Source organism: Panicum virgatum, chromosome 8K, assembly GCF_016808335.1.
Source record: "Panicum virgatum strain AP13 chromosome 8K, P.virgatum_v5, whole genome shotgun sequence".
NCBI classification, from domain to species: domain Eukaryota; kingdom Viridiplantae; phylum Streptophyta; class Magnoliopsida; order Poales; family Poaceae; genus Panicum; species Panicum virgatum.
Genome location: NC_053143.1, coordinates 28,757,577 through 28,783,155, shown reverse-complemented (window position 1 = coordinate 28,783,155; position 25,579 = coordinate 28,757,577). Strand labels below are relative to the sequence as shown.

Genomic DNA, 25,579 nt, shown 5'->3' with positions numbered 1-25,579 from the left:
TGGACCAGACAGCACACATGCAGGCATCAAACAGTTCCGAGTTTTACCAAGTACACGAGTATCTCACGAGGTACATGAAGTAAATCGTCGCCGGGGCACACGCCAGTCGACCCTTGCAACAGGGCGTTGCCCAGAAGCAGCACTCACTCGCAATGAGTCATCAACACCAGCTCCGGATAAAAGGGGAGCGTGTGTTGTAGAGTTCAGATAACCCAACCAGAGTACAATGACAAATTGGCCGGGGAGGTGGGGAACATCTCCCATGGAACGAACATTCGGCACCATCACCAAAAACAAGCTAGTGCGATGTTCGGTTAATTTTTAGTTTGGTAGCAGTCCAACTAATTTTGCCGAGCTCCTAGGCTGGCACTCCAGCTGAGACACCTGCAGAAAAACATTGATCACGGTGAAGCAAATGCTGATATAACAAGATTTTTGATACAGCATAAATGCCTTTAGTTCCAGCTCAATAATCAGAAATGTGCAGTGACATGAATGAACAGAACAGTGCACAGTTACTGAGACAACTCTAAAAATATCAGGGACGGAAAGAGCAACACAAGAGCATGAGGGCCCCTAGTAGTTTGTAATTGGCAGATGAGGTTAATATCAGCTATATGCAATACCAGCAGCCAGAAGCACTATAGAACTTCAATTTTGTAAAAAGCAAACTTGCAATGACAAGTAAATGGTCATCTGTAGAAATGATAGAATGCTACCATTATATCGCCATTTTCATCTCTATCTTCTGGTGAGGATCATAGCCAACCAGCTTGAAGTCTGATGCCACAAAAGTATCTATGTCCTTCTTTGAAGGATTTATCTTCAAAATCTGCACAAAAGGGCAGCATAAAATTTAAGTACAGAATGTTTACAAACACAGACCAAACCATCTCATTTTCGTCTACAAAATTTTTATTTATTTTGAAATAATTCTGTCAAGAATTGCTCACTGGAAAAGGCTTCGGCATCTTCTGAATTTGCTCCTCCAAAGCTCGGACATGAGTTCTGTAGACATGTGCATCCCCTATAACATGGACAAAATCCCCAGGAGAAAGATCTTGCAACATTAAGACACAAAGGGTTAGAGTTGCAAAACAGCTTACTCTAGCTGCTATTATCTGTTAGATACAAGAAACACCAAGATAAACAAGGGGCAACATACAAGCAAATCCTTGCATCAGATAAATTATTCAGAAGTTGTTCTAGAACATGTACCCAACACTTATGTATGGAATGACAAACAGCATGGCTTCTAAAATTTGTTGCGACTAGAAATTAAAAAGAGAGAAAAAAACAAAGTTCACAAAATTAATGTTTCCTAATGAAACTAATCAAAATTAACACACTGTTATACAGTACAACCAATTAGATATGTATAATGATGCCCAATAAGCAAGAACCTTACAACAAGGCATATAAGAACATACCACAAACTTGAGCAATCATGTAAGTGAGGAGAGAATATGATGCAATGTTGAATGGAACACCAAGTCCCATGTCTGCAGAGCGTTGATACATCTGGCAGGATAGCTCCCCATTCTCAACGTAAAACTGGAAGGAAGAAGCTGTAAGACATTGAATGCAAGTGTACAAGTTGGCAAAGTTATCACACAATACGCAAATTATGTGCTTTGACTCTTAAAAATATCATTAGCAAGACAAAATATATGTTAATGATCCAATAGTAAAAAGTAAACTTAAAACAAGCAGACAAATTGTACTAACTTGTGCAAACATGTGGCAAGGAGGAAGAGCCATCTTCTTCAAATCTGAAGGATTCCATGCCGACAAAATTATTCGACGATCATCAGGATTATTCTTGATCTTGTCAATCACATCCATTAGTTGATCAAAACCTTTTCCAGTGTAGTCAGCATGCATGTCTGTATATCTGTCAAATGTCATTTTTATTAGACAACATGGCCAAGAGAGACTTAATGAGAGAGAGAGAGCAAGAGAGGAGGGAGGGAAGGAGAAATGAAAGCTTACTCAGCACCAAAGTGTCGCCATTGAAATCCATAAACTGGACCTAGATCACCTTCCTCTCTTTGTGCCAAGCCAACACTACAAAGATGGCCAGGTAGATTAGAGATCAAGAACCACAGTACAAATTCTATGCAGCTTATATCCAAGATATACCTGTCAAGATATTCTCTTGAAGCATTGCCATCCCAGATATGAATACCTTTCTCTTGTAGAACCTATGAATGAATATAATACATCAGTATGCTAAATCTCTATTTCATAGGCACAGAACGAAATGTGAGCCAAGCAGAAAACTATGGGCATATTATGGAAAAAAAGGAAATTTCAAGAAATATTTTAATTCCCTCAGGATCTGAGGAAGAATTCTCACATTTCAAAGGGGCCTAAATGCATAGCAACAGTGGTTTCTGGCACAAGTACTGCTGAAAATGGTCAGATGACTGCAGTCACTAGCAGGTATTTCAACTGTAAGAGCTTTTAGTGGATAAACTCTACAGAACAAGTTGCACCTGGTTTATCAGAATTACTATGATTTGTCAAAAGGGCGGTGTTTTACAATTTTCTGCGGAAAATGCTCTCCCAATTGCATATTGCAAATTCTCCTGTTGGCCTACAAAAAGGCGACATGTCCAGCAACTGAGTGTAGCAGAGATGCGGATGTTGCGGTGGTTTTGCGGGCACACAAGGAGGGATAGAGTCCGGAACGAAGTTATTCGGGATAGGGTCGGGGTGGCACCAATTGAGGAGAAACTTACCCAGCATCGGCTGAGATGGTTTGGACATGTCCAACGAAGGCCTCCTGAGGCGCCGGTGCGTAATGGGGTTCTTGAGCGGGTCGATAATGTAAAGAGGGGTAGAGGTAGACCTAAATTGACGTGGGATGAGTCGGTTAAGAGAGACCTTAAGGATTGGAATATCTCTAAAGAGATAGCTTTGGATAGGAGCGCTTGGATACTAGCTATCAATATGCCTGAACCTTGAACTTATTTCTTTCGGGTTTCATCTCTAGCCTACCCCAACTTGCTTGGGAAAAAAGGTTATGTTGTTGTTGTTGTTGTTGTTGTAACATAGCTTAAATGACAATTTGATCAATAAACAGGCTCTCCTATCTATCCCTAATTAATAGAGTAAGACAAAGAGTACAAAAAATAACAGTTTAATCTCACATTATTAATGAGCTAGATTATGTGAATATTGCTAAGAAGATAAATAGGGGATGATAAACCATTTATTGACAAAATTAGCATTCAGGCAACGGCATAAAAGAAAGAAGAGAAGTACCCAGAAATTGTTTAGTGAAAAGTTAAAAAATTATGAAGGACTTACGTTTGCAATTGAAAGGAGTAACTAATTAAACAAACTTTATAAAATTGCTAAAATTGCAGGTAGTCCTAATCAAAACAGCATGGAATTTGTTTGTGCCTAGACGGCTAGACCTCAGTTGCAAAATGATTAGTAGATTTAGTAAAATTTGAGTAAGTGCATTCACCATGGCATGTGCGTAGACTAAGTTACAAACGTCTACATTAAACCAAAATATTAAATAAGTTTGGCTAAAGACAGCACTAGATCCAATTAAATATTTTAAGCCTGTGCACCTTTGCATTTGTTGAACCACTGACGAACCACAGGAGTTCTTCGACAACACCACGCCAAAATACCCTCTGTTAAAGAGCACATGTCATTGCATAGATCAGTAATAGATAAATATGGTAACATTAACATCAAACTCTTTTGTTTAGACTCCTGATGTTTAATAACAGATAGGGAAAGGCCTTAAGGCTCTCTATTCTCATGTTTTGGGGAATGTTCTACAGTTGACAGGTATGTGTTCAAAAGAGTGCATTACAAAGAGGTAGCACGATCAAACAGAATGTTGCACACTTGCACTGCATCTAGGGGTGGTAAAGGGCCCAAAATTTTGAACTAGAAAATCTAAGGGCCGGGCCCTAAAAGGCTGGGCTCTAATCTTATATAATTTTGAACTAAAATATTTAAGGACCTTGTTGGGCCGTGAAGAGGCCACTAGGGCCATGGCCCGTTACCACCCTAGTCTGCATCTGCTCGTACTGTCATCTGTCCCTTGTATAATAGCAACAAATGAAGCATACTAGTACAACTCTAATACACAATGCACTGCAGGGTCAAACTTAGCAACTCATAGTCTCGCACAATATGCCCATCTTAATAAAACATTGTAAGGGCTCTAGCTATCTCGTGAAAACAACAACTAGACTATTGCAGATGATTCAACCAAAATTAACAATTTAGAAACTCAGTCAAATTATTGAAACAGAGCTTATTGGGATCATAAAAGAATAAAATTAAATCAGCATCAACTTGAATGCAATTACTGTAAACAGAAGAAGAAAAAAAGGCACAGCAGAAACACAATAAACATGCATTTGAAAAATTAACAAGCCCGAAGCATTAAAGATATAGAATATTCTTAATGTCGTTCTCCACTTGATACTTTCCTTACAAATTTGAAAACTATTGATTGTTCTGACTGCGATAAATTTGAAAACTACAAATATATTCACATACCTTTGTTGTCAGCAGAGGAAAATTTTTCCTTAAGTTGAACCGCATCTATTAAGAAAAAGGAAGACATTATATTTTCTAGTTGATTAAATGAGATATTCAAAATTAAGGAGAAATACCTGACACCCAAATTTTGACAATGTTCCGGTTCCTGTCCTGTCATTTTTCTGAGCACCGGACCTTATAATATCTTCAACAAGATTAAGATAATGATACTCCTCATGGCGATCAAATATCATCTTCGGGAGAAAAGAGAAATTCTCTGTTTCAAACTTGTCATTCTTGCTATCAACCTCAGTTGATTCCTTTCCATTTGAGTCATTAGTTTCTGCCAGTGATTTTCTAACACGAACAAAGGTCACAAAAGAATGCCTAATGTTGCTTTCTACCACCGGGAAAGATGAATACCATGGTTGGAACACTGAGAAGTCAATTGGGGGGATGAAAGTGTCACACTCAATGCTCGACTGAATGTCAGTTAGATGGATGGCCTCACATGCAGGTCCATTAAGATACTCCCTACATATGCAGAAGAGTGAAAAGCATTAAAGTGGATTTGCATGTAATAACAGAGTACATGTACAATAAATTGTTCCAAAGGGTTAATAACTCACCTCAGTACCTGCCCACCCCCTATAACAAAAACTTTCTCAATTGATAAGCAATATGGAGTTGATGCTAGCAGTTCTAAGGCAGACTTCATGCTTCCGCAGATAACAACATTTTCTACTGTTGCAAAATCAAAACTACCAGATCGAGTGAGTATGACATTCAAACGACCAGGCAATGGCCTCAACTTAACAGGAATGCTCTCCCATGTCTTCCTTCCCATTATAACTGCATTCTTCTTGGCAGGGTCAGATGTTGAAAGCGTAAGATCCTTGAAGAACTTAAGGTCACCAAGAAGCTTCCATGGCAAGATCCCATCCTTCCCAATGCCTAAGTCACGAGTGGCAGCAACAACAACCTGATAGTTCCGCTGAGGGCCACTCTGCGAATCACCATTGGCTGGAGCTGTTGCCATTGCTACCAGTCGGAATTGACTACAGCGGAAAGAACTTATTTTGCTGAGCACGTCCAGAAATTGAGGTTTTTTAAATTGTGAAACTGAACAACCTCTCGCAACCTGAATTTGAGGATGTTATAAGCTGGCAATTTCACCAATCATCACAAAACAAATTGTATAGTAACATAATTGAAACTACAAAGGGCCCATAAATATTCAGGGTTTAATGCAAGCAACTGTGTGCATATAAAAATGATTTAAGCTACAAAAGCCCCAGTATATCCCAGTGTTTAATACAAGGAACTGCATGCATACTATGTTTTCTAAAACTCCACAAAAAATGAAAGAACCACACAAAAGTCAGGGAAAATACAGAAAACAGGTATGCAGTAATTTTGTCCTAAAATTCGTTCAGTGAACTACAGTCTGCAACCTCTCTTGAGGCAAGAGCTGTATTTTGCTAGAAAACAAAAGCATACTACAATTAAACTACTCTGACAAAAAAGTTTTGCTAGTGGTATATACTTTGCATGCATGTCAAGAAAACCTAGAGATGTATGGTCCTGCCCTGAGCACCTCTGCCACTAACATCTGGATCCTGAACTAGAAATAACAAAAATTACCATAGTTGATGGCACTATTTCAGCAAATGAAAACATAAAAAGAAGTGAACTGGTTAGAGAAACAGGAGAAATCAAAGCTGCTTGAATTGTTGTTCTGGAAATATTGAAACTATTGTTACTACATCTCCCATTTAAAATTACAAGGCTTCTTTCATTTCAGTAGGGCAAGGCTTTGACCAACTACTATTACTGTATTTATACATAATTTTGTGCACAAAGTTGATGTCATTAGATTCGTACTAAAAATGTGCCTTGTCATAGTGAAGGGAAACATGTATTGTAAGAAAAAAGATGATACAATCAGTTCAAATAAATGTACAAAAGTATAAATTAGGACAGAGCAGGAATTTTAGAAAGGTCATGATAGTATACTGCATTTCATCATATAGTATGCATGACACTGCAACCAACTGCGAAGCATCAATAGCAGAAGCAACTAGTACATCAGTTGGTGAGAACTAATAATAGCAACAACTACAACAGTTGGGGTCACTACTTATAACAGGCAGGAAGAACAAAATGCTTGAACTGACCAGGGACCAGTCAAAACTTAAAACTATCTAAAATGCAGGAACTGTTACTACAGTGCATGAAGAACAACCTGAGTGCGAGGCAAGGAATGGCTCAAAACGACCTCCAACTACCACCACAGGAAGGAGCAACACATGGGTCGTGAGAAACCCGCGCCCAAATAAATCCAGCTAACCCGATACCCTATCAAAAATATTTTTGGCACATCCACATCTACAAAGCTCAATCGGTGCCCAACCAACTGATGAACAGGGGGCACGAGCACAGACGACCCACGGGACCGGACTCCATGTCCAACGAGCATGTCGGGACACACAAGGTCAACCACCGAATCGGACCATCCTCACCGCTCCTGCACCCGGACCCCCCCCCCCCCCCACCCCCCTCACACCCACACCCACACCCACATACACGCAGGCCCTACCCACGGTCAAACGGGGCCCACGAGCTAGGGTTCACCGCCGCCCTGCAGCGTAGGAAAGCGCGCACGAGAACCACCAGAGCCTGAGGAGGAGGAGGGGAGGGAGAGAGGGACGGAGGGGTGGGGGCTCACCGGCGGTTGAGATCCGGCGGTCGCCGGCGGCGCGCGGGAGAGGGCGGAGGCTGGAGGGGACTGGAGAGGGTGTGCGCCAGAAGGAAAGGGTGCCAGGGGGGGTTTGGAGTGGGTTGGGCGGCGGTGTGAAACCGTGTGCGGGCCTGCGGGGGCTGTTTTTAGCGGAAAAGCCCCTGCAAAGTTGTGAATATACAGTTTCACCGCGCGCGGATTGGTTGTTCTCTGAAGTGTCGCGTGGCAAGTGGTGGATTTAAAGCCAGCTGGTTGGCTGTTTCTGGCTAGGCTCAACCGCAGCAGCCGTTCGGCTAGTGGGCAGCAGCCGTTCGGATGGTACAACCCGGCGGTGGCCATCGTTCTTTATTCCCCTCATTCGTTCCGTTGCCCGGCTGCAATCAGCAGCACAGCTGCTGCACTACTGCCTCTGGCTAGAAGAGCTCCAGCCCAGAGCAGCCAAGAGCAGATTAAAATGTACCAGTCGAACGGAGTGTATTTGTCGCATATGTGAGCGGGCGCCGATCCATCGCAGAAATCACTTTGCCGCAGAGCTGAAGTGCCTTGGACTCCGTACAATACCAATACTCAAATAAAAAATGCGCTACGTCACAAATCAATTATTCAAATTAAGTTCTGATTGCACTGTTACGTTTTTTTCGGTAAGATCTTCAAAACTAGACCACACTTGACTATGTTTAGATCATATTTTTTATAAAACATTTTTATTTGTTCTAGAACAACTTGTTTTGTTTTGGAACATTTTGTTTTCTTCTCAAAACAATTTCTATTTTTTATGAACATTTTTATTTGTTCTAGAATAATTTATATTTTTTAGGGTGAAACACCAAATTTTTTCTAGTTTCACCATCAAGTTACTCCAATTAAACAAATCATCCAAATATAATGTATTCATAATTTTTCAATACTGGTATGTAAGAAGAAAATGTTGTGCATGCAGCAGGTGCCAAGGTGGCTCCATGGCTGGTGGGGGAGCCTGCTGCAATCCTTCTGCGATAGCAGAGCTGGCCCTCGCGCGCGCTAGGAATAGACATCCCCCGGGGAGCCCCCTCCCCCCTCCTGCCCCGTCCGTCCCCCGTTACACATTTCCCGCTCCGTCTCCACTCTTCATAAGTTCTAACGGAGCAAATCTCTCACATTCTCATCCCCGCCGGATTTCCGATTCCGTTGGGTCCCGTGAGGACTGCTAAATAAGATGAAAAACACTTTATTATGGTCATCTCAGTGCATGTATTCAAGATATAAATAATACAAGTCGATAACAATAACTACTAGAGCATTGAGCCATCAATCTAGAGTTTCTTTGGTTGAACTTGGAACATATTGGACTACATATTATATGAACCAAAATATATTTTTTTCGGGGCACCACAGATCCCCGTGGGGAAAAAATGCCCCCCTGCTCCGCCTCCAGTTCGGGCCCCGCCCTGCCAACCCCGCGGGGGCAAAACACCCCGTCCCCTTGTTTTTGGGGTGGATCCCTGTGGTTCTCCGACCCTATGGGGAAAATTGACAGCTTGAGAGATGTTCCCGTATCCACTAGCGCGGGTGCAAGACCAACACATACTAGTCATAAAGTTCCGGGTGGATCGGATCAAGGAACGAGGTCAAGGGTCGATACTTTATAGAATTATGGTATTAGTGGAGTATACCTGTTCGGAACGAGAATCCCAAATCTAGTACGTGACTTCGTCGTTTATGGGTCGATGACCCTGGAACGATGCTTGGGTCGAGAGTACTCCAAAATAAAAAAAAGCAAGAAAAATATTAGGGATAAAACGGTCGGAAACGATCGGCGAAAGGCTCCGCCACTTTTACTTTCACATTTTTTCATCAGAAACGAAAACGATACGATATTATCAAAAATAAAAATAACATCGGTAATGTGGTAATTTCGAAAACGAAAATGATCGAGGACACGTCGAAAACGATGGAAACCCATCGAAACGATATTTTGAAAAACAATAAATATGTCAAACCATAGAGCACAACACTGACCATATGATTTGACATATTTCATACACAAGTACTAATGGTTAAGATATTAGTCCAAGTATCAGTCCATTCATTACATGTATCTCATTTTATAATACTAAAATTTTAGACATTAATCTCGTCATCCATGAAACTATACATAGTCCCATGAATTCATGTCGCTAGGTTGTGATTTAGGGTTAGGATAATGACTCATCACTCTCTAAAAATAAAGATATGACATTCTAAAAATATAGATAGCAGGGTGTGTTGGCATTGTATGTGAATACGGTATTTCTATCAGTAAAATACGGTAGAATACCGCAACAATACGATATTTCTTGAAAATGATAGAAAGTTGCTCAAATTGCTTTAGTTTTCATTTTCATATTTTTTTACCATTTTCGTTTTTATTTTTTTGATAATTGTTTTCATTTTTGTTTTGTCTTAAAAATCAGTAAAATCTCAAAAGCGATAATCGAAAATCGGTAACTACCATTTTCATTTTCATCCCTAAAAAATATACAAATCTAACATAGGCCACGCATCAGTTGGATGAAAAGCCCATCAAACAGTGATACAAAAAGCCCATCAAACCAACCTAAACCTTATCCACTCTTCCTGGCCTCCACTCCACCCGTCCTCCCCAAGCTGCCGCTCGCCCGGCCAACCGTGCCTGCTCCTCCGCTGCCTAGGCCGCCGCCGCCGCCTGCTTGCTCCTGCCTCCTCTGTCTCCTCCTGTCCTCCACCCGCCTCCTCTGCCCCGGCCGCCGCCGCCGCTCGCCTGCCCACCCGCGCCTTCTCCTCTGCCTAGGCCGCCGCCGCCTGCTAGCCACGGGCTGACTTCCCCGCCCATCTTGCCTCCTCCGCCGTTGGCACGGGCTGACTTCCTCGCCGCCTCCACAACCGACGTGCGAGCTTCTGCCACCGTTGCCCGACATCCCAACTCGTCCCATGATGAACCGCTACGGCAAAGGGACGGCGACCCATCCAGAATCGGGACATCGAACCCGGTCGTCCCCGACCCTCGATTCGAGACGGCGTTTCGGGGTCATGGATCGAGGCCTCCACCCCGATTTTTGTGGCTATGTACCAACAAGGCCTATCACCCACGTGCTCCCAAGAGAAATTTTGATATTTGACATCAGATACATACACCTTATCCATTTTAACATTAAATTCGTTAGTCTTTTAAAATATGACACGGGATGTGCGAATTGTTTGGAAACGGAGAATTTCAGCTCCTTTTCCAATTTCACGAATTTCTTTTTTATTTTTTTACTGGGAACCTAAACTACCCGTTTTGCCCCTGAACCAAATCGATCTGTGCATGCCTCCTCCTGTTTCCCTTCTGTCTGTTTCTTCTCTCCCGTCCTCGAGCCTAGCGTAACTGCGCGCAGCCACCCCTGGCACCGAAACTGAGAGCCGCCTATCGGAGTACCGTGGCTCTGGGAGTTGGCCAAACGAACACCATGATTCCCTTCGATTCCTGCTAGGTATGTTGAAATTCCAGTACCACAGCCATGAAATTTCGTGGTTCCATTTGATGAAATCGAGGAGGTTACTGCGAGGAATAAGAAAGGAACAGACGCTGCTGCGGATGACTCATCAGGAGATGATAACAAGAATCGTACCAAACAACAATTAATCTGGCATTTGACTTGTGACATCTTGTTCAAAGATCGAGAGGCAGCAACAAAATCTCCAACACAAACACAGAAGTCATGATACGATGTTTACATTGAACTATTCTTTTTGTATTTTCATTATTGCAATCATATATTTTTTATGTTTCAAATATTTTGTTTTGATGTTGTTACAATGGAGCATCCCATGAGACGTCTGCTAGCGCCGTAAAAAATAAAGCCTATTAGGGCATCTTCAAGAATGCCTAAAAATTCTTTTTTTTCAAAATCTAATCTTGGATATATCAACAAAATTAGGATTCCAACAGTTCCAAAACAGAGCGCTCAATCTAACTAGGATTGGCCTAAGCCTGGCCATCGGAGCCAAATCTCCGCGCCATCCTTGCTCCCAGTCGTTGATTTAGGGCGTGATTGGTTGGTTGCATGAGCCCAAACCAGGCTCGCCGCATGCCACCGCGCCTTGATTGGATGCTTGCACGGGTCTCGAGCCTGGCTGCTCGGATGCAAAATGAGGCCGTGAGCCAAGCTCGCGGGAAACGCAGGAATCGAGCGTTTCTGGCGAGCCAAACTGGCACGAGCGCCCACGCTGTATGAGAGTAGAGAGCAGCGGTGCAAGATCTCCTCATATGCCCAGGCAACCAATCAATTTATCTGCTCGGCTATGCTGCTCGCGCGCAGGCAACCAAATGTTGGGCCTTTGCATGGCAGCAGCCTGGCCAGCTAGGGCCTGTCTCACCGGGTGCGATGCAGGCTACCGCATACGCGCACTAATCTCGCCCCAAGAAACGGCCTTGCGGCTTGCCATTTGCTACGTAGCCTCCCGCTGATGGCGTTGTGCTGGCCTGCACATCTGCGCTCCCGTCTGCTCTCGCCTTTCCGGCCTCCTCTCTCCGCCGCGTTCGGTCATTCACCCTCCTTCCTTTGTCCCATCCGTCCTGGTAAGTTGTATTGATCGTTCAGACAACAGTAACATTGAGCAGACAATATAGATGTTCAATTCTATACAGTCCAAATTTCCTTACATTTGACGTTTTCACTTATTGTAGTAAGTTATACCCTGAACCCATATGTGGCGGCACATGGAATTATCCTTTTCTTTTCCTTCCACAAACACAGAACATCCAGAATTCCTTTGTACTCATTTTTTTCCAAGGGAATTGGTTTTCTGTTTGACAGAGGGGATAATAAGCTAAGTTCTCTGACGCTCTAAGTAAAAGAGCTCAAAGCAGGCGATGAACTATATAACGAATAAAAAAAAGAGCACCACTGAATGGATAACGACAATGTTAATGCAGCCACACAATATATAATATCGATAGCGAATCCATCAAACACATGAAATTCATAGTTTGTTCAGCAATCAAACATAGTCGAGGGAGCCGATACGATGCACGAAACACACAAACACAAGCCAAGCCTGAATCATGCAACAGCCTAAGGACGATCATAAGAAGCCCGGGCCATTCCACGCGCGCTGCGCGCTTATTCCAGTATCACAATGCGCAGATCTTGCATTGCCGACGAGGTGGCGATCCCTCACTCAGATGCCAAGAGGAACTTTGATGAAGTCGAGAGCGAACAGGCCGTCTTCCCCGGCGCGTGCTGTGCCGACGACGCCGCCGTCCTCGCCGCTCCTGACGCAGCACTGGCCGTGGCCGAACACCACGCTGTAGTCCAGCTCCGCGAGCTGGCTAACTGACACCACGTTCACCGCGAGCCCGGGGACGTACCACACGTCGGGGAGGACCACGGCGTCGGTGACCACGATGCCGCAGCCGGCGACGCGCATGGGCGCGGATCCCGCGTCTCCTGCCTTCACGAAGAGGTCTCCATGATCCGGCGCGAAACCGGAGAGGAGGGCACGGTTCCCCGTCGCGTGGTGCGGAGCGGCGGAAGCGATGAGCCAGGTAGTGCCTGGGTCCTTTTTCTTGGGGGCGATGCTGACGCCATGAACGCCGGCGACGGGGGAACCGTATCCACTGAAACAGTGCCAGAGCAAACATAGCAAGGGTTATTATGGGGAAACAAATGCAAACAATCAGATATACACATACTGCAGTTGCGGTTTGTTTCTTATTACACATCTAGAATTTTAAAATATTGGAGCATGTGTAAATTTTGTCGTCGGTCCTTAGTTTTGCAGGATTTTGTTCCTTGTGAATTTGTTTTTTATTGCACATCTAAAATTTAGAAATATTGGCACATGTGCAAATTCTTTGTTATAAGATGAATCATTAATTGATAAGGAGTTCATGCATGGTTTTATAACTATATAGGTTACACCCCGCACCCCACACGCGGCCTCAGTTTTGCATGATTTATTCCAAATGAAATTTTTTCTTAAAAGAATTAAACATATACAATTTTTTTTTCTTACTAGACATCTAACATTTTTAATTTTATCGGTAAATGTGTAAAGTGTGTGGGTAACAAGATTTGAACCGTACTGGGTAAGTTGAGCACCATGTCACCACATTATGAGGTGGTTCCTCCTAAGTCTATCCTGCTTTTAGAAAAATATCCACCTTTGCCATGATTAATAAATAGTCTAAAGTACTTAGTATTAAAAGATCTAGTATAAATTTACATCTAAATTACCACCGGCACCATTGACGCTGGGCCACACCGCCTTTAAACCTTAGCTCTATCATATCAGCCACCAACACTCATAGCGCTCCGCGTCACCCTGCCATACCACAGGCACATCTCCTACATCCTGCAAAGATCTCGTTGTGATTTTTCTTAGGCCGGAACCAACCTTGGCCGCCAATAAAAGGCCAGCAAGGCCCCCGCTGACCTCTGCCCCAAACTGAGCGGCACCCCGAGCACCACCACCAGGCAGCCAGCCTTCCTTTCTTTCCCTGTTTCCCAATATTGGATATCCAACATGTGGGTTCACCATTGGTTTGCCACCGCCGCCGCGTAGCGAGTCTCGAGGACCAGTAGTTGGTAAGTATTATCGACCCTCTTTCTTTCATCCATGTGCCCCCCTCCTCTCCTTCCCTCCTCCACCCTATGTGCGTGCACCCCGAGCCGCTATGCTTATGTCGGGCATGAGTGCCCCAGCTAATTGTCAGCGTGTTCCCATGACATCGTGAAAACCTCATATACACTAGCTGCACATCTCTGACGCCCCCCCCCCCACCAAAAAAAAAAAGAAAACCGAGCCAATATCGCTCTCGAGTCATTCCCATTTTTTTGTCACCGCTACGGCCAACTCCAGTGAAGGGCTGACCCCATGCGTCAACCACAGCACGCGCACATTAGCCTTTTCGTTGGGTGAAAATTTCAAGAAAAAACTCATAGAAACGCTAGAGACACAGTAGAATAAAATAGAAAATAACTATAAGCTTCTCATTAATTCCAAATATCCAAGAATAATGCATTAAAACTTTCTTCACTTTATAACCTCATTTTGATGAAACCACCTCCAAAATTCCTCTTAAATCTCGTCCTACCTTTGCTCTCTTGTGTCACCTTTTAGTTGTATGGTTGTTTTTATTTTTTTCTGTTTGTGATGGGTGGTACTTACTGAAAAGCAAGTGAGATATGCAATTTTCCAAATGAAATATAATAAAGCTCTAGGCCTGATGGCTTTCCTGCGGAGTTTTATCAGGTTTTTTGGAGTTTCCAATAAAAGATGACCTCATGGCAATGTTTAGAGACTTCTATATATATTTGTATAGTTTAAACTTCGTGGTGATTACACTAATCCCAAAATAACAAGAGGTTAAAATGATACAACAATACATACCAATCTGCATGTTGAACGTGACTTTCAAATTTTTTACAAAAGTGATGGCTAACAGAATCACAGCTGTGGCAAATAGAATAATTGAGCCATCCCAAACAGTCTTTTTGCCAGGAAGATTCATTATGTAAGGAGTAGTAGTGCTACATGAAACAATCCATGAGATGAAGAAGAAAAGGTAGAATGGGATCTTGCTGAAGCTAGATTTTGAAAAAGCTACGGCAAAGTTAATTGGAATTTTTTACAACACACTTTGAGGATGAAAGGCTTTGCAATACAGTGGTGTACATGGATCGAGCAAATTGTGAAGGGAGGTAGTGTGGGAGTACATATAGTTGATGATGTTGGCAATTTTTTTCTCAACCAAGAAGGGACTGAGGCAGGGGGACCCACTATCACCAATTCTATTCAACCTGGTAGCGGATATGCTGGCATTGTTAATCTCAAGGGCAAGAGAAAGAAGACAGATAGGAGTGGTTCCTCATTTGGTGGAGGGAGGGCCGTCAATTCTGCAATTTGCAGATGACACAATAATATTTTTGCAGGACAACATTGAACAAGCAAAAAATCTGAAAGTAGTTTTGTGTGCTTTTAAGAAACTATCAAGATTGAAGATTAATTTCCACAAAAGTGAACTATTCTACTTAGGTGAAGCTCAGGAAAAAACCGAGACTTACATCCAATTTTTTGGTTGCAAGGAAGGATCTTTCCCTTTTAAGTATTTGGGCATTCCAATGAGTCACCACAAATTGGAAAATAATGATTGGAGACATATTGAGGAAATGTTTAAAAAAGATTGAGCAGCTAGAAAGGAAAGCTTTTGTCACCATTAATTCAGTGCTCTCTAGTTTGCCAATGTTTATGTTGTCCTTTCTTAGGATTCCTAAAGGAGTACTGAAAAATATTGACTAGTACAGGTCAACATTTTTTTTGGCAATGTGATGAACACAGGAAGAAATACAGATTGGCAAGATAGAGTATTTTGTGTGAACCTAAGAGTATTGGGGGATTAGGGATTACAAATTTGGAGGTTCAAAAAATCTGTTTGTTGAGCAAATGGTTATTCAAACTATTGAGTGAGGAGGGAATATGGCAAACTCTTCTTAAAAGAAAGTAGTTGAGTAAAAAGGCTTTAACACAAGTGACAAAGCAGCATGGTGATTCTCAATTCTGGTCAGGGTTAATGGAGATCAAGGATCTTTTCTTAATAAGAGGAAAATTTTCATATTCAAGCAGGGGATCAAGCCAGATTTTGGGAGGATTAGTGGATTGGAAGACACCTTTGATGTAGCAGTACCCTTTCCTGTATAGCATCGTCAGAAGAAAGAACCAAAGAGTGGATGATGTTCTTGGAACAAGACCACTGAACATTTCCTTTAGAAGAGCTCTAGTAGGTGACAAGCTAAGGCTGTGGCTTGAGCTAGTGTCTAAAGTAGCTAATGTGACTTTAACCGAGGACAAAGATTACTTTCAGTGGAGTTTAACTAGAGCATACTTCATAGTAAAGTCGATGTATAAAGATATAATGCAAGCTGATTGATTACATGTAAATTGTGTTATTTGGAAGTTGAGGATACCACAAAAATTAAGATTTTCTTGTGGTATTTAAAGAAAGGAGTCATCTTAACAAAAGACAATCTCTTAAAGAGGAAGTGGAAAGGGAGCAGTAGTTGTTGCTTCTGCACCAAAGAGGAATCTATTCACCTTATCCAAACCCTATCCAAAGTTTGTATAGCGCTATATATATGTCCTCAGTGTTTGTTGCCGTACCATCTCAAGATGTAATTAAAATGCATAACCCTGTTGTGAATCCAAAGCATTGTATGACCGTCGCATATCTATTTCCATATGGCAAACCCATAGATGAAGCTAAGGTTCGACATGTTAAACAAACATGAAGGTGTGATATAAAAGGAAAACGACTATTACGGGGATGGAGAAATCATAGTCATTGGTAATTAAAGTATATCACAACCTAATAAAAAAAAATCTTTGCGAGTATCGTGTTATAATATGAACAAATGAAAGAGACAGAAATACAAAAGTTTGACTGGTACAGGCCCCATTCCTAAATGTGAATTTCTAATAATTATGACTCCTAAAATAATAACTAGGCCATGTAGGACAACGCTTTGATAAACTAGTATATCTGAAATTATTGTTTTAGAAGTTGTCAATTGACATGATGTTTGTCTAAAACTATATATAATTCTGACATGTCAAATTTAACAGCTATAAAACTATAAGTATTCAGTACAATGTGGTTAACGGTGGATACATAATACATCTCGCGTTCTCCAATGTCGACAATATTTAGTGATACAATACCATATTCAAGACATGGAGTTTATTAAAGTGTGTAAACCAGTGTCAACATTAATATGTCGATGAAAAAAGGACGAAAACGGTCATCAGATGGGATAAAGAGAAGCACCTGTGATCCTCTGGTTCTCCAATCTTCTGCTCAGGTGAGCTAACCGCAGAAACCCCGTTGCAAAGCTGCTTCGCCAGCACTGCATTGTCGATCAGAAAGTGTTGCTCAATAAGATATTCTGCTGCAGCCAAGCCACTGATGTTCTTGCATTCAGCCTCACAGATCACACTTCCTGAATTATTAGCTGAAATTTCCCACAAGCTCGTAGCACTAGTTTCCATTTTGCCCTGACAAATTGGGAGCCAGCCCTTGTCACCAGCAGTGGCAAAGGCGCCTGATAAAAGAGAATCAACTCCTATCAAACGTGGCCCGTTCACATTATTGAGTGTAGCGTGAGTGCCCTCCACCTGCTGCTGCTGCCAGTCAGTTTTATTTGGCTCTGAACCTGGAGCTCCACTGTCCTTCTGGTTTACCTTGGAGGTATTCCGGTTAGTCCCTTGACAGTAGACCTGATGTGGAACCGTGACAACATCTGAAGGGACACCACGAGCTCCTATGTCCAGGGTGACTGCGTTGGGGTAACTGAACACGCTCCCATCCTGAACATCTTCTCCGATTATATCCCAGGCATCAGACAGCAGCGCCATCTGCAGGTAGAGCGAGTGCTGCGCGCTGCCATGGAGCGTAGCGACGAACGGGAACTCCATCAGTATTAAGCGAAGAAAAAAAAATGATCTCCAGGTTCCCATCATAGGAACGCTGGTATGACATAGTCACGGATGTGAGACAAGAACCTGAGATATTCCGGCGCGCCTATGGCATGGGAATCAATGTGGATGTCGGAGCCTCCGTTCCATGATGGTGGCATGTCCTCCGAGGGCCATTCTTCCTGATTCAGGCCTCCATTTGACGAAGGTTTAGCCAAAATCTCCGAGCCCGTACAGGAATCCACTAGCTCCCAATTGTGCAGGTCATCATCTTCATCCCAGAGGGATGCGGGTGCGGGGCAGAACGGGCTGCAGCCATCGGAATTTCCGCAAGTCAGAATTCTTCTCCGTCGGATGAGTAGTGACGAACGAGGCAGAAATGCTAAAATATACACAGTTTCGTTCTCCACAACGGGCATGATGCTGAGGTTAGATGGACCATGGGCAGAAAAGCAACACGTATATATACATGACACGATAGCATAGTCTGAAAACGAGAAACTGGGGGAAAGGTGTCGTACCGTGCCAAGTCGAATCCAAGCTTTCGAGCGAAGGGACTGATGATCCAAGGTGCAAGCGCATGCACGGCGGCGCCACGAGGTGCGCAGGGTGCGAGCACTTCTTCCACAGCCATGGTTCTGGTTGTGCTGGGAGACGAAAACGGGGAGGGAGAATACATGGAAATGGAGCGGGCTGAGATAAACGTAAGCATCCCGGATGTTCCTTTCCGTCCTCTGAGAATCCGGAGGTCGGGATAGCGACGGCGAACAAGAGAACCAAGACATTTACCAGTATACCCTCACAGCTACTTTTATCACATCGTGCCCTGACAATTTCGTGTTTTTACATCTCAGACGAGCTAACACATCCCTCACACTATTTGAGTGAGACCCAATTAAGATCATTGCAGGGCTTGCTTAGCTTCACTGCATGGTGAAAGTGATCGGGTTCTCGTAGTCTTAGAGGAGAGTGGGTGAATTAGATAACTTAAAATCTTAACCTAAAGGTCCAACTAGATTGCATATAAATTTAAACTAAAACAAACTATCTAGATGTGCAACTATAGTTCAACTAGTGTGAAACTCTCATCCTAAAAGAGTTTTGCAACCTATAGTCAATCCTAGCAAAATAGTAAAGGCACATAAGTTGCAATATAAAATGCGGAAACGTAAAAAGGGATGAGAGGAAGCAAACACTTGACACAAAGATGTATCCCATGGTATCGATAGGTAAATGCCACCCCTAGTCCATGTTGTTGAAGCACTCAATTAAGAGTATAGCTTTCCGGCCACCAAGTCTCTTTTGGGAACACCTTGACTTGCCACAAAAGCAATGCCACCAAGGTTTACTCAAGTTTCCGGCCATCTTGGCTCCGTTTTTCACTAAGGAGCTTCTCCACGAAGGATGGGGGTCTCCACGTCCCCCGCACAAAGTCATCGACACTGCTCCACACCAAGCCGGAGGGTCAAAGACGTGCCGGCGAGCCACCAATACTCGAAAGATAGCCGGCGCACTGAGATACACGTTGGTTCACTCAAGAACCAGCTCACAAGGTGCAACACCTCGCTCTCACACTCTCTCAAGAGCTAATGCTAGCACTAACACTCACAAAGCTTGTGCTAAATCTAATGATGTGATCACTAAGTACTTTGGTTGGCTTGGAGGTATTTTTCAATGTGTATGCGGTCTCCGTCAACTCCAGCAACTCTAAAATGGCTGCGGATGGCATATATATCCCACAAACTTGAGGTAGCCGTTGGGCACTTTTCTGCGTAGGCGTCGGTTCAACCGGCAATAGACCATCGGTTTAACCGGTCACCGATGGCTCTGAAGTAGCCGTTGAGCTTTCTGACACACGCCTGCTGCTGACGTACCGACCGTCGGTTTAACCGACACATTGTTTCAACAGGCGTCAGTTCAACCGTTCCTGAACAACTTCTCTTCATGCGCCCTTGCATGCTCTCTGCACAATGATCCGACCATTTTATGCAGAATTCGTCCAATTCAGTGTTTCTTTGAGTTCTTTTTTTGTGTTTTGCTTTGCTAGGGTTTTTTGCTTCATCCTTGGAATCTAGATAGATTCATTTGACAAACTTGTTAGTCCTATTGATTGCGTTGTCATTTGATCACCAAAATCATAGAAACAATGGCCTAAATGGGGCCATGTTCGTTACAATCTCCCCCTTTTTGGTGATCGATGACAACACAATCAAAGCAAGTATAAATTTGAAAAAAAATTAACATATTGAACCACTTACACTTTCTTGGATGGTTACCTCCATCCAATGTTGGCTTGCCCTCCCCCTAAATCATTGATTCCCCCTTTGTTTCTCCCCCTATCGAAGAAATTTGTTTTGATCCATATCTCTCCCCCTTTGACATCAAATCACCTAAAAATGCCTTGTAAAATAATATAGCTCAAAGGAAAAGTTAGTAGCCTAGGGAGTTTGTTCCATGAATTATGATCCAATTGTATGATATTAGTGAAGATATCAATTGAAAATTTACTAAAATGGATCACAAAATCATGAAACTTGCATGATATGAGCTAAGCTTTCCACAAAGTATGTGCACAAAATGATAATATGAAAATCAAGTGCACACCTAGACATTTGAACAAGTAAGCTTAGATCATATCATCACGGAGGTAGCTCTAAAAGGTCAAAGAATTGACAACGATACCAATTGAATGAGTTTAGAACCTTGCATACCTCCGGGGATTGTAGTTACCTTGAATGTACCAAATTGAAATGACTTGAGTAAAGCCAATTGAAAGGTCTTGAATGTACCAAATTGAAATGACTTGAGTAAAGCCAATTGAAAGGTCTTGAGTGAAGAGCACTTGGTACACCAAGGTGAGCAAATATATGAGCACATAGCCTATAAATTTAGATATGGAAATTTAAGTTCAATAGGTCATGACTCAATATGCATGAAAGCACACTATTTAATCTAATCACTCTTATAAAGTTGCTTGTCCATATTGAGAGTGAATAACATTCTCTTAGAGTGTTAACTCCGATAAGATACTACAAAAGATAAACTTGCAAACATGTTAGTCTTAAAATCACAAACCATAGGATGAACTCCCCATAAATGTGTGTATTTAGTGTTTGAATCACCAAGCAAATGTATGCACAATATTTTTGATAGCATCGGGAAGTTTACCCTATAGCTTATGTTCATGGTACAGAAATAAAATACATATCTCTTAAAATCCATGTACCATGAAGGATAACCTTGTGTAGCTTTCTACACACTTTCAAACCATGTAGGTTGCTCATGGGTTAGAGCAAGGCACAAGCAACCCACCATATGTAACACTAGGAGATGCAATGTATGCAAACAACCTAGCAAATGCAATGGGGCTACATGATATTTGAATTGAAATCTAGCTACCATTACCTTATAGGGGACTTGGGTAACGAATGTCCAAGTTGTGAGCTTGGCTTTTATCTAGAATCTTCTCATCATTTGTTAGCCAAGCCTCCAAATCTCCCGAAGCCGATCTTGTGCTTCAAATATCCTTTGGAACACATAACGTTTGAGGTCCCTTCATATTGGTGATGGCTTCCTTGGCATCCAAATGGAGCGGTTCTAACTTCTTTCCTTCTTCTCAACCTTGTGAGCAACCACCTTCCCATTGGTCTTAATTTTGATTACATAGGAGGTGCTATTGCTTTTGTTCCTCCGGTTAGACTTGGTGTAGATGATAGAACTCTTGATTGTTAGCTTCTTATTATTCTTCTCATCCGGAAGCTTTTTCTTTCGTTGAGGGCACTTGTTGGACTTGTGACCTTCTTGATGACACTTAAAGGAAGTCATGGTGGATCTCTTCTCAAGCTTCTTCACCATATCTTCACGGTTATCTTGAGAAGATTGGACATTGCTCTTAATGCTCTTGCTCTTTAGTCTAGCCAAGTCCCTCATGAGCCTTTCCACTTCTTGCTTGAGCTCATCATTCTACTTGACAATGAGATCATCACATGATTCTACAACAACAACATCATAGCATTTTTCATTGCAAGGGTTAGAGCAAGATTCATCAATTAAATCAATGCAACAAGTTGAAGCATCTAACTTAGAGATTGGGATTGCACAAGGGATAGATTGCTTCATTTCCAAAGAAAATCATTAGTTTCATTAATACTCTCAATTTTTAACTTGAGCTATTCATGCTTCTCATTGAGCAATTTGAATTTGCATAACAAATCTTTATAATTTGTAGCAAGAGAAGCATTAAGAGCATTAAGAGCATTAATGTTTTTAATTTCTTTTGATTGTTTTTAATAACTTTTTAGTGCTCACGAACCAAGTCAAGAAGTTCATCAATTGAAGGAGAATCAGAGTCATTATCACTTACATCATTTTCCATACCTTTGGTCATAATGCAAGTGTTGGATGATGAACCCATGTTGGTGCGGATGGTGAATCTCTTATTGGACTCATCACTTGAGCTTGCATTTGATTCTTCACCCCCGTTTATCCATTCTCCAAATGTGGCATAAGCTCCATGCTTCGGCTTCTTCTCCTTATTGACTTGCCTCTTCTTGAATTTGATCCTCTCAATCTTTATATGTTGATGATGATGCCCATCTTTGAGGAAGACCATATACCCCATCATATTGATTTTCTTCAAGCATTTGTTCATCTTCTTGACTTGCTTGTAAAGGTCGGGGTTCATTGGTTCTTTTTTATCACTTGAGGAGCTTCTTGCATCCTCATCTTCCTCTTCATTTGAGCTACCTTTAATAGCCATTTTTTTTCAACTTCTTGACTTTCTTGCATGTGCACTATGTGTTGGTAAAGAAGGTAGTGCTCTTGGCTTGATATCATTGCGTAGCTTATGGGCGATCGCCTTGTAAGGACTCGATTTGGTGTCAATGTGTTGAGCTCTTTCTCATGAAGAATTATGGTCACCAAATCATAGTCCAGCCTCCGTAGTGAGTGAAGGATCTTAGAATGATATCCGTATCTCCAATTTGCTTCACACCTAGGGAATTGATCTCATTCACCCGAATATTCAATCGTGAGTACATAAATTCGATATTCTCATCATTAAGTTGCTTAAAGCTATTAAGTATATCAATGAGAACATGATATCTTTTATTGTCAACATCCTCTCTTCCCTTATGGTTCTCATGATAGTCTTCCATAGCTCCTTAGTATTTTCACAAGAAAACACACGATTGAACACACTATCACTAAGAGAAGACAAAATTATACATTTTGCAATAATATTATTTTGCTTCTCTTGTTGAGTAGTGTTTTTCACCCCTTCACTAACTACTCTCCAAATATTTAGACCCGTTGCTTGGAGATGGGCTTGCATTAGAACCTTCCAACGTTGGAAGCCCATGCCATCGAACGGTGATGCATTCCTAAAGGAATCCATCCCTTTGCCAAAGAGCTAACTCACTAGGCGATGAAGCCTAACCGATCCTATGAGCCGGTTTTCACAATTTGCCAATAGAAATGACGTTCTTGGTGAAAGAAGTGAGTCTTGGCTCTGATACCAATTGAAAGTGATCGGGTGCTCATAGTCTAAGAGGGGGAGGGGGTGAATTAAACAACTTAAAACCTTAATCTAAGGCTCCAACTAGATTGCACATAAATTTAAACTAAAGTAAGCTATCTAGATGTGCAACTATGATTCAACTAGTGTGAAACTCTCATCCCAAAAGAGTTTTGTAATCTATAGCTAATCCTAGCAAGATACTACACTAAGAATATAAAGACACACAAGTTGCAATATGAAATGCAAAAACGTAAAGAGGGGATCAGAGGAAGCAAACTCTTAACACAAAGATGTATTCCGCGGTATCGGTAGGTAAATGCCACCAAGTCTCTTCCAGGGATACCTTGACTTGTCACAAAGGCAATACCACCAAGGCTTACCCAAGTTCCCAGTCACCTTAGCTCCATTTTCCACAAAGGAGCTTCTCCATGAAGGATGAGGGTCTCCACGTCCCCAGCATAAAGTCGCCGACGCCGCTCCACACATAAAGCAGGAGGGTCGAAGATGTGCCGGCGAGCCACCAAGACTCCAAAGATGGCTGGCGCACTGAGATACACGTTGGTTCACTCAACAACCAGCTCACAAAGGTGCAACACCTTGCTCTCACAGCCTCTCAGAGCTAATGCTAGCACTAACACTGACAAAGCTTGTGCTGAACCTAAGAATATGATCACTAAGTACTTTGGTTGGCTTGGAGGTGTTCTTCAATGTGTATGGGTCTCCCTCAACTCTAAAATAGCCGGGGGATGGCATATGTATAGCCCACAAACTCGAGATAGCCGTTTGTAGCCGTTGAGCACTTTTCTGCATAGGCGTCGGTTCAACAGGTGATAGACCATCAGTTTAACCGGTCACTGATGGCTCTGAAGTAGCCATTGAGCTTTCTGACAGACGCCTGTTTCTGACGTACCGACCATCGGTTTAACCGACACATTGTTTCGACGGGCATCGGTTTAACCGGTCCTTATCAACTTCTCCTCCTGCGCCCTTGCATTCTTTGTGGACTATGATCCGGCCAATGCACCGATGCCTCCAATGGACCCGTCGGTTTAATCGGTGCTGAAGACTTTGCTTTGGTTGCTTGACATGCTCTCTGAGTAATGCCAAGGTCAATGCATCGACACTTGTTTCTTGACCGTCAGTTTAACCGGTGCTTCTTGGTTTTCTTTAGTTGGCCTTCACAAGCACTTTCCAATTCACCGATGCCTATGCATTGGTTTATCCGATGATCATCGGTTAGACCGATGGCATGTCGTCGGTTTAACTGGTGCTACCATTTTATGCAGAACTCGTCCAATACAGCGTTTCTTTGAGTTCTTTCTTTGTGTTTTGCTTTGCTAGGGCCTTTTACTTCATCCTTGGGATCTAGATAGATTCACTTGACAAACTTGTTAGTCTCATTGATTGCGTTGTTATTTGATCACCAAATCATAAAAACAATGATCTAAATGGGGCCATGTTCATTGCACACCGCACAAGTAAATCCCCTTGGGCGGACTTCACTGAACGTCACAATGAAAAATAACTTAAATTTACAATAAAATTCATAAATATGGTTTTAAGGAAGGATGCTTCTAATATAAATAGAAAATAAATGGTTAAAGTTAGAACAATATATTAAGGAAATTAGTTTGATTCCCATAAGCAATAACTAAATTTTTTAATAAAAAGAATTGTTGTCATGATGTAGTTTACAAATTAGATCGATCTGTACTCACCGGGAGATGAAATTGAGCCTTTCATATACTTTTTGTTAGGGCAATGGATGACGATGTCGGTACGAATAAGTTCATCTCGGCTTATATTTTCAAAGCTAAATGCTTATATTTCTTGCCTTTCAGCTAGTTTCTCTTAAAGGAGGGCCTTTATTATCGTGATCAACAAATTTTGAAGATGAAATGAAATTACCTGACAGCATGCGTAGGGAAGAAGGGACAAACTAGCCTGCCATGAATTAATACTTCTTCCATCGTCCGATGCAAAGAAGATACTTCAAACATAATCTTGACATGTATAGTATTGACTGGCAGGCGTTAATATATATGTATATATGTATATGTATCATATATGAACCATAATCAAATAATGTAATAACATGTGTCATCTCACGAATGGGCAATACACACACCAAGGTACACAAATTTTGTGGTCCGTGCTAACAAGAAGCTAAGCTCAGCTGTGCAAGAGGTAATATCCTCTTAATTATTCAATCATCATAGCCACGGTACACACAATAGACTGAGCGAAGACTCGTAACATTTTATTAGGACGCAACAAACACCCACACATATTCACACACCAAGTTCGTTCGGGATCAGGCGGATCACCAATATTTCACCATGATCCTCCTG

At 42.2% G+C, this 25,579-nt stretch overlaps 2 protein-coding genes across 5 annotated transcripts; both read right to left on the bottom strand.

Moving 5' to 3' along the window:
* Window positions 1-7,388, bottom strand: LOC120644352 (bifunctional dihydrofolate reductase-thymidylate synthase). Of its 4 annotated transcripts, XM_039920971.1 has the most exons (13): window positions 7,247-7,319; window positions 6,065-6,137; window positions 5,148-5,659; window positions 4,653-5,052; window positions 4,537-4,581; window positions 3,588-3,653; window positions 2,143-2,204; window positions 1,993-2,067; window positions 1,729-1,894; window positions 1,431-1,554; window positions 954-1,060; window positions 720-832; window positions 1-384 (listed from the first exon to the last, which is right to left on the bottom strand). In XM_039920971.1, exons 3-12 carry the CDS (start codon window positions 5,555-5,557, stop codon window positions 722-724), a joined length of 1,566 nt encoding a protein of 521 aa, XP_039776905.1. In that variant the 5' UTR covers window positions 5,558-5,659; window positions 6,065-6,137; window positions 7,247-7,319; the 3' UTR covers window positions 1-384; window positions 720-721. The 4 variants fall into 4 exon arrangements, 3 of the variants coding, with proteins under 3 accessions (XP_039776905.1, XP_039776907.1, XP_039776906.1); XR_005663645.1 differs by lacking the exon at window positions 6,065-6,137 and having other exon boundaries at window positions 1,431-1,568; window positions 7,247-7,376; XM_039920973.1 differs by lacking the exon at window positions 6,065-6,137 and having other exon boundaries at window positions 5,148-5,576; window positions 7,247-7,363.
* Window positions 7,389-12,183: 4,795 nt separating this feature from the next.
* On the bottom strand, window positions 12,184-18,404 carry LOC120644351. Its single transcript, XM_039920970.1, has 4 exons — window positions 18,232-18,404; window positions 17,798-18,019; window positions 17,064-17,675; window positions 12,184-12,857 (listed from the first exon to the last, which is right to left on the bottom strand). Exons 1-4 carry the CDS (start codon window positions 18,387-18,389, stop codon window positions 12,419-12,421), a joined length of 1,431 nt encoding a protein of 476 aa, XP_039776904.1. The 5' UTR covers window positions 18,390-18,404; the 3' UTR covers window positions 12,184-12,418.
* Window positions 18,405-25,579: the final 7,175 nt, after the last annotated feature.